Raw genomic sequence first — 7,379 nt, forward strand, 5'->3', positions numbered from 1 at the left:
GCAAACAGTTTGTGCGAAATCGAGAAGTGCTCTTTGTAAAATTTGACCCTGTTTGTTTCTAACTAGGAATAAAATTAACTACAATAGAAAAAATGTCATAATATTTTTAACGAGGCGTTTTACTTTCGACAAATTGACACCGGACTTACCAGAATATCACAAGCTGCTTATTGTTTCCTTCACTTTAATTCAGGTCACACGAATTACAGTTCGTCGTCTGAGAACTTGTTTGATCTACAAACCAGAGCGCACTCAGGCCAATCTCGACTCTAAGCGTTCGGAAACGATTTGATTTATAAGCCATGATCCGTGATCTGATACACATCCTAACCGGTTTCGACCATAATTTCTTGCTGTTTCAACTTTGGAATTTTCAATTTTTCGAAATTTTAGTTTGGGGACTTTTCGGTTTATTCCTATTTATTATTCAATGTTTGAATTTTATAATTTGTCAATTTTTCAATTTCTCGGTTTTCAGTTTTTCTCTTCAATTTTACGATTTTTAAATATTTCGATCTTTCAATTTTTGACTTTTATAAACCCTTTATTTGTCGATTTTTCAATTGATTGATTTTTCAAGTTTTTTAGTTTTTCAATTTTTCTATTTTTTTTGGTTTCAATTTTTCAACTTCACTTTTTGATTTTTCGATTTCTCAATTTTTAAATTTTTTAATTTCGCAGTTTTAGGATATTTCAGTTTTGGGATTTTTCAGTTTACTTATTATTCAATTTTTCGTTTTTACGATTTTGCAGGTTTTAGATTTTTCAATTTTTCGATTTCTTTAAGGTTTCGATATTTGGACTTCACTTTTTTGATTTTTCGATTTCTCAATTTTTCGATTCTTTAGGTTCTCAGTTTTTGGATATTTCAGTTTTGGCATTTTTCAGTTTTTCGATTCGTCAGTTTCTTTTCATTTTTCAGTTTTGGGATTTTTCAATATTTCTGTTCTTCGACTTTTCCATTTTTGACTTCTGGATTTTTCGATGTGTCGACTTTTTACTTTTTCGATTTTTTAGTATTTTAATTTTTCAATATTTAAAATTTTAGTTTTTTCGATTTCTCGATTTTTCATTTCAGCTCTTCCATATTTCAATCTTTCAAATGTTTCGATTTCTTAATCTTTCGATTTTTCGACTTCCCGGTTTTAGATTTTCTGTTTTTCAATTTTTCGATTTTTAAATTTTAGATTTTTCAGTTTTTTGATATTTTAATTTTTCAATATTTAAAATTTTAGATTTTTCGATTTCTCGATTTTTCATTTCAGTTCTTCGATATTTCCGTTTTTCATGTTTTCGAATTTTTCAAATGTTTTGATTTCTTAATCTGTCGATTTTTCGACTTCCCGGTTTTAGATTTTCTGTTTTTGAATTGTCGTTTTTTCAAATTTTCGATTTTTCAATTTTTCAAATTTGACATTTATAACTGTCAATTTTTCGATTTTTCAAATAATCGATGTTTTGATTTTCCAATTTCTTGACTTTCGAGGGTTTCGATATTCCTGTTCTTCAATTCTGTAATTTTTCGATTTTTTTTTTAATTTTTTTAAGGTTTCGATTTTTCGACTTCACTTTTTTGATTTTTCGATTTCTCAATTTTTTGATTCTTTAGGTTCTCAGTTTTTGTATATTTCAGTTTTGGATTTTTTTGTTTTTCGATATTTCAGTTTGGGATTTTTCAATATTTCTGTTCTTCGACTTTTCCATTTTTGACTTCTGGATTTTTCGATGTGTCGACTTTTTACTTTTTCGATTTTTAAATTTTAGATTTCTCAATTTTTTGGTATTTTAATTTTTCAATATTTAAAATTTTTGATTTTTCGATTTCTCGATTTTTCATTTCAGCTCTTCCGTATTTCAATATTTCAAATGGTTCGATTTCTTAATTTTTCGATTTTTCGACTTCCCGGTTTTAGATTTTCTGTTTTTCAATTGCCGTGTTTTCAATTTTTCGATTTTTAAATTTTAGATTTTTCAGTTTTTTGATATTTTAATTTTTCAATATTTAAAATTTTCGATTTTTCATTTCAATTCTTCGATGTTTCCGTTTTTCATGTTTTCGAATTTTTCAAATGTTTTGATTTCTTAATATATCGATTTTTCGACTTCCCGGTTTTAAATTTTCTGTTTTTGAATTGTCGTTTTTTCAAATTTTCGATTTTTCAATTTTTCAAATTTGACATTTATAACTGTCAATTTTTCGATTTTTCAATTAATTGATGTTTTGATTTTCCCATTTCTTGACTTTCGAGGGTTTCGATATTCCTGTTCTTCAATTCTGTAATTTTTCGATTTTTTTTTAGTTTTTTTAAGGTTTCGATTTTTCGATTTCACTTTTTTGATTTTTCGACTTCTCAATTTTTTGATTCTTAAGGTTCTCAGTTTTTGAATATTTCAGTTTTGGGATTTTTCTGTGTTTCGATTCGTCAGTCAATTTTACTTTCATTTTTCAGTTTTTCGATATTTCAGTTTTGGGATTTTTCAGTATTTCTGTTCTTCGACTTTTCCATTTTTGACTTCTGGATTTTTCGATGTGTCGACTTTTTACTTTTTCGATTTTTAAATTTTAGATTTCTCAATTTTTTGGTATTTTAATTTTTCAATATTTAAAATTTTAGATTCTTCGATTTCTCGATTTTTCATTTCAGCTCTTCCATATTTCAATTTTTCAAATGTTTCGATTTCTTAATCTTTCGATTTTTCGACTTCCCGGTTCTAGATTTTCTGTTTTTCAATTGCCGTTTTTTCAATTTATCGATTTTTAAATTTTAGATTTTTCAGTTTTTTGATATTTTAATTTTTCGATATTTAAAATTTTAGATTTTTCGATTTCTCGATTTTTCATTTCAGTTCTTCGATATTTCCGTTTTTCATGTTTTCGAATTTTTCAAATGTTTTGATTTCTTAATCTATCGATTTTACGACTTCCCGGTTTTAGATTTTCTGTTTTTGAATTGTCGTTTTTTCAAATTTTCCATTTTTCAAATTTGACATTTATAACTGTCAATTTTTCGATTTATCAATTAGTCGATGTTTTGATTTTCCCATTTCTTGACTTTCGAGGGTTTCGATATTCCTGTTCTTCAATTCTGTAATTTTTCGATTTTTTTTTTAGTTTTTTTAAGATTTCGATTTTTTGACTTTACTTTTTTGATTTTTCGATTTCTCAATTTTTTGATTCTTTAGGTTCTCAGTTTTTGGATATTTCAGTTTTGGGATTTTTCTGTTTTTCGATTCGTCAGTTTTACTTTCATTTTTCAGTTTTTCGATATTTCAGTTTTGGGATTTTTCAGTATTTCTGTTCTTCGACTTTTCCATTTTTGATTTCTGGATTTTTCGATGTGTCGACTTTTTACTTTTTCGATTTTTAATTTTTAGATTTCTCAATTTTTTGGTATTTTAATTTTTCAATATTTAAAATTTTAGATTTTTCGATTTCTCGATTTTTCATTTCAGCTCTTCCATATTTCAATTTTTCAAATGTTTCGATTTCTTAATCTTTCGATTTTTCGACTTCCCGGTTTTAGATTTTCTGTTTTTAAATTGTCGTTTTTTCAAATTTTCCATTTTTCAATTTTTCAAATTTGACATTTATAACTGTCAATTTTTCAATTAATCGATGTTTTGATTTTACCATTTCTTGACTTTCGAGGGTTTCGATATTCCTGTTCTTCAATTCTGTAATTTTTCGATTTTTTTTTTAGTTTTTTAAGGTTTCGATTTTTCGACTTCACTTTTTTGATTTTTCGATTTCTCAATTTTTCGATTCTTTAGGTTCTCAGTTTTTGGATATTTCAGTTTTGGGATTTTTCTGTTTTTCGATTCGTCAGTTTTACTTTCATTTTTCAGTTTTTCGATATTTCAGTTTTGGAATTTTTCAATATTTCTGTTCTTCGACTTTTCCATTCTTGACTTCTGGATTTTTCGATGTGTCGACTTTTTACTTTTTCGATTTTTTAGTATTTTAATTTTGCAATATTTAAAATTTTAGATTTTTCGATTTCTCGATTTTTCATTTCAGCTCTTCCATATTTTAATTTTTCAAATGTTTCGATTTCTTAATCTTTCGATTTTTCGACTTCCCGGTTTTAGATTTTCTGTTTTTGAATTGTCGTTTTTTCAAATTTTCGATTTTTCAATTTTTCAAATTTGACATTTATAACTGTCAATTTTTCAAGTGATCGATGTTTTGATTTTCCCATTTCTTGACTTTCGAGGGTTTCGATATTCCTGTTCTTGAATTCTTTAATGTTTCGATTTTTCATTTTTTAGTTTTTTTAAGGTTTTGATTTTTCGACTTCACTTTTTGGATTTTTGGATTGCTCAATTTTTCGACTTTTTAGGTTCTCAGGTTTTGGATATTTCAGTTTTCGGATTTTTCAAGTTTTCCATTTTTCAGTTCGAAATCTCAGTTTGGGATTCTCCAATATTTCGATTCTTCGACTTTTCGATTTTTGACTTCTGAATTTTTCAATGTGTCGATTATTTTACTTTTTCGATTTTTCAATTTTTCGATTTTTAAGTTTTAGATTTTTTAATTTTTAAAATTTTAGATATTTCGATTTCTCGATTTTTCAGTTCAGTTCTTCGATATTTGAATTTTTCGAGTTTTCGAATTTTTCAAATGTTTCGATTTCTTAATCGTTTGATTTTTCGACTTCCCGGTTTTAGATTTTCTGTTTTTCAATTGTCATTTTGTCAAATTTTCGATTTTTTAGTTTTTAAAATTTGACTTTCATAAACTCTCAATTTTTCGATTTTTCAATTAATCGATGTTTTGATTTTCCCATTTCTTGACCTTCGAGTGTTTCGATTTTCCTGTTCTTCAGTTCTTTAATTTTTTGATTTTTCAGGTTTTAGATTTTTCAATTTTTCGATTTTTTAAGGTTTCTATTTTTCGACTTCACTTTTTGATTTTTCGATTTTTCGGTTTTTATTATATTTCAGTTTTAGGATTTTTCAATATTTCAATTCTTTGGCTTTCCTATTTTTGACTTCTGGATTTTTTGATGATTTTTAAATTTTTCAATCTTACGATATTTTAATTTTTCAATATTTCTTAATATTTCGATTTTCTACTTCCTGGTGTTAGATGTTCTACTTTTCAATTTTTCGATTTGTTAATTTTTCATTCCCGATTTATCGAGATTTGATTGTTCGGGTTTTCGATTTATCAGTTTTTCACTTTTTTATTTTGGCCTATTTCGGTTTTTTGGTTTTTCAGTTTTCCAATTTTTCGTTTTTTGAGTTTTCCGCTTTTCCAATGTTTCAATTTTTAACTTTTGATGTTTTTCGATTTTCAGTTCTTCCATATTTCGATTTTTCAATGTTTCGGTTTTACGATTTTTCAAGGTTTCGATTTTTCGATTATTAGATTTCTCGATTTTTGGAATTTTCGATTATTTTAATTTTTCATTTTTTGTTCTCACTGGTAATATCATAGAGTGTATCGAAAACAACCACAAAAATTGTCACTAAAAACATTTAAAAATTCATACAAAATAGAACATAGTGTTTTCAAAACATTTTCCCGAAAAAAATCCATTGGGTTATTACGATTTCAACAATATTCTTAGTTTAAGACATTTTGCTAGTATAAAACACAAATAAAGAATTAATTCTTAGTTAAACAAAATATGTAAAATCATTTAAATATGTACCAAAAATATTCACTTAGTTTTTTTATTGGCATCGACTATTTAAATTTGGCGCTTGAGGACTCCAATGTCAATAAGGGTGGTTTTGCAAAATCAGCCTGTATGTCGCATCTATATTAATCTATGGTCACACTTTACTTTACAATTTAATACAACAGTACAGGACAAATAATATTGATTTTTGTTTAGAAAACTGATATAGTCTGTCCGAATTCGTTTTCCAAGTTTTTCTCATCTCGGATCTTTGACTGTAATAAAATGCATTCCAAAATTCCAATGCGCACGTCCATATTAATTATTTCGGTTTTAACTTTCCCCATGTATTTTTTTATATTAACCAGTGGAGCTAAAAAAAATGTAATCTTATTAGTAGTTCTTAATAGTCACATGTTCATCACATGAACAGAGCATACTGAGTTGTAGCTTAGAATTTTCCACCCCCAATACTCACTCCCATCCGTCATAGAACTCCCTCTTTCCTCCATCTGTTGCTTGACGGTTTCCAGCCGATCAGTCAACCTAAACAACTCCCTGTTCCTTTCGGCAACCCCTTCGCTAATCCCCTTATAAGCATCCTTAATTTTGGAAAGCTGATCCTGCAGCATCCTGTACTCATCTAAAATATTCTCCAACTCCTTGTTCAGATACTTCTCGCGGTTTCCCACTTTATCCAACGTCGTACTTATCTCCTTATGTAACTTCTGCAATTGATTTTTTACCACACCTAGTGAAGAATCCACGCTACTTTTGTACTGTTTCATTTGGTCTAAATGGGTGCGCCAGTCTCTGTTTTCATTTTTAATTGTGATTTTCAAATGGGGTAAAACCCGCTCGAGTTCCAGTTTCCACGTTTCTTCGTTCACGTTCATTTTGATTTCGGTCATCTGCGGCTCTTTGCGGCTTATCTTCACGTTGTCGAGGAGGAAGAGGTTTTCTTCGTCCGAATCGTCGGTATAAGCGGCCATCATTTCCTCTTCCACACGGTCTAGATTGATTTCGGATTCGTCGTTGATTACTTCGGTTTCTTCTTGCTTTTCTTCTGGAGCCAGAGGTCTAAAACAGTGTTAGTGTGTTAAGACAAGAAAGTGTAAAGCTTACTTTTGCCAGATGAAGTTTTTCTCGAGAGCTTTGTCCGCTAGACTGTCCAAGATGTAGACGACGTGTTCGCCAACCCCTTGTTTGAGCTTATTTGCGGGGAAATTTACTGCGATTTCCTAAAACACAAAAAAGTAATCAAAACACGTGAAAAAAAGGAGCACAACGACCCACATTTTCTCGAACTACTTGCAGAATCTTCTCAATCGTATCATTCGGGTCGTCATCCTCTTGCGGTTTTTGAAAATTGATTCCAATTTTTTTAATCAGATACGCCGCCAACAGCGCAAATAAATAAAACTGTTCTCCTGGGTTTTTAGTCACCACAAAATAGTATCTACAAAACAAAAATTTGCTAAAACCTTGAAAAAAAAACGAAACACTTGCCTATGAATGGGCTTCATTTTCGTCTCCCTGAAGAACTCCGCTTCGTAATTCAGCAGCTTCAGTTTATCTAAAAGGGCCTCCATGGTTCCGTGGGCAGGAAAACCGGGTTCCACATCCGCGGACATTATTATTATTATTCTTACGATGTTGAGGAAAATGGTTTAAACGCTAATGTCGCTTGTCACCGTTGTTTATTCGCGCGGTTGCCATAGCAACCGCGCGCATCCGCCACCAGATGGCGCT

General features: G+C 29.3%; 1 protein-coding gene across 1 annotated transcript; it reads right to left on the reverse strand.

Moving 5' to 3' along the window:
• Positions 1–5,757: 5,757 nt before the first annotated feature.
• Positions 5,758–7,289, reverse strand: LOC135124948 (intraflagellar transport protein 57 homolog). The gene is made up of 5 exons (XM_064050180.1): positions 7,137–7,289; positions 6,924–7,086; positions 6,753–6,868; positions 6,106–6,707; positions 5,758–6,000 (listed from the first exon to the last, which is right to left on the reverse strand). Exons 1-5 carry the CDS (start codon positions 7,259–7,261, stop codon positions 5,840–5,842), a joined length of 1,167 nt encoding a protein of 388 aa, XP_063906250.1. The 5' UTR covers positions 7,262–7,289; the 3' UTR covers positions 5,758–5,839.
• Positions 7,290–7,379: the final 90 nt, after the last annotated feature.

The sequence above is a fragment of the Zophobas morio genome, unplaced genomic scaffold (assembly GCF_036711695.1).
Source record: "Zophobas morio isolate AGI-343-1 ecotype UQ-CSIRO unplaced genomic scaffold, CSIRO_AGI_Zmor_V1 ptg000002l, whole genome shotgun sequence".
NCBI classification, from domain to species: Eukaryota; Metazoa; Arthropoda; class Insecta; order Coleoptera; family Tenebrionidae; genus Zophobas; species Zophobas morio.

Excerpts from the sequence above, each read along its gene's own strand:
- LOC135124948 (XM_064050180.1), bottom strand. The coding sequence starts at position 7,261 with ATGTCCGCGGATGTGGAACCCGGTTTTCCTGCCCACGGAACCATGGAG. Across the intron at positions 7,087-7,136 it reads AAAATGAAGCCCATTCATAG|ATACTATTTTGTGGTGACTA; the intron begins GCAAGTGTTTCG and ends TTTGTTTTGTAG. Across the intron at positions 6,708-6,752 it reads AAAAACTTCATCTGGCAAAA|ACCTCTGGCTCCAGAAGAAA; the intron begins GTAAGCTTTACA and ends ACACTGTTTTAG.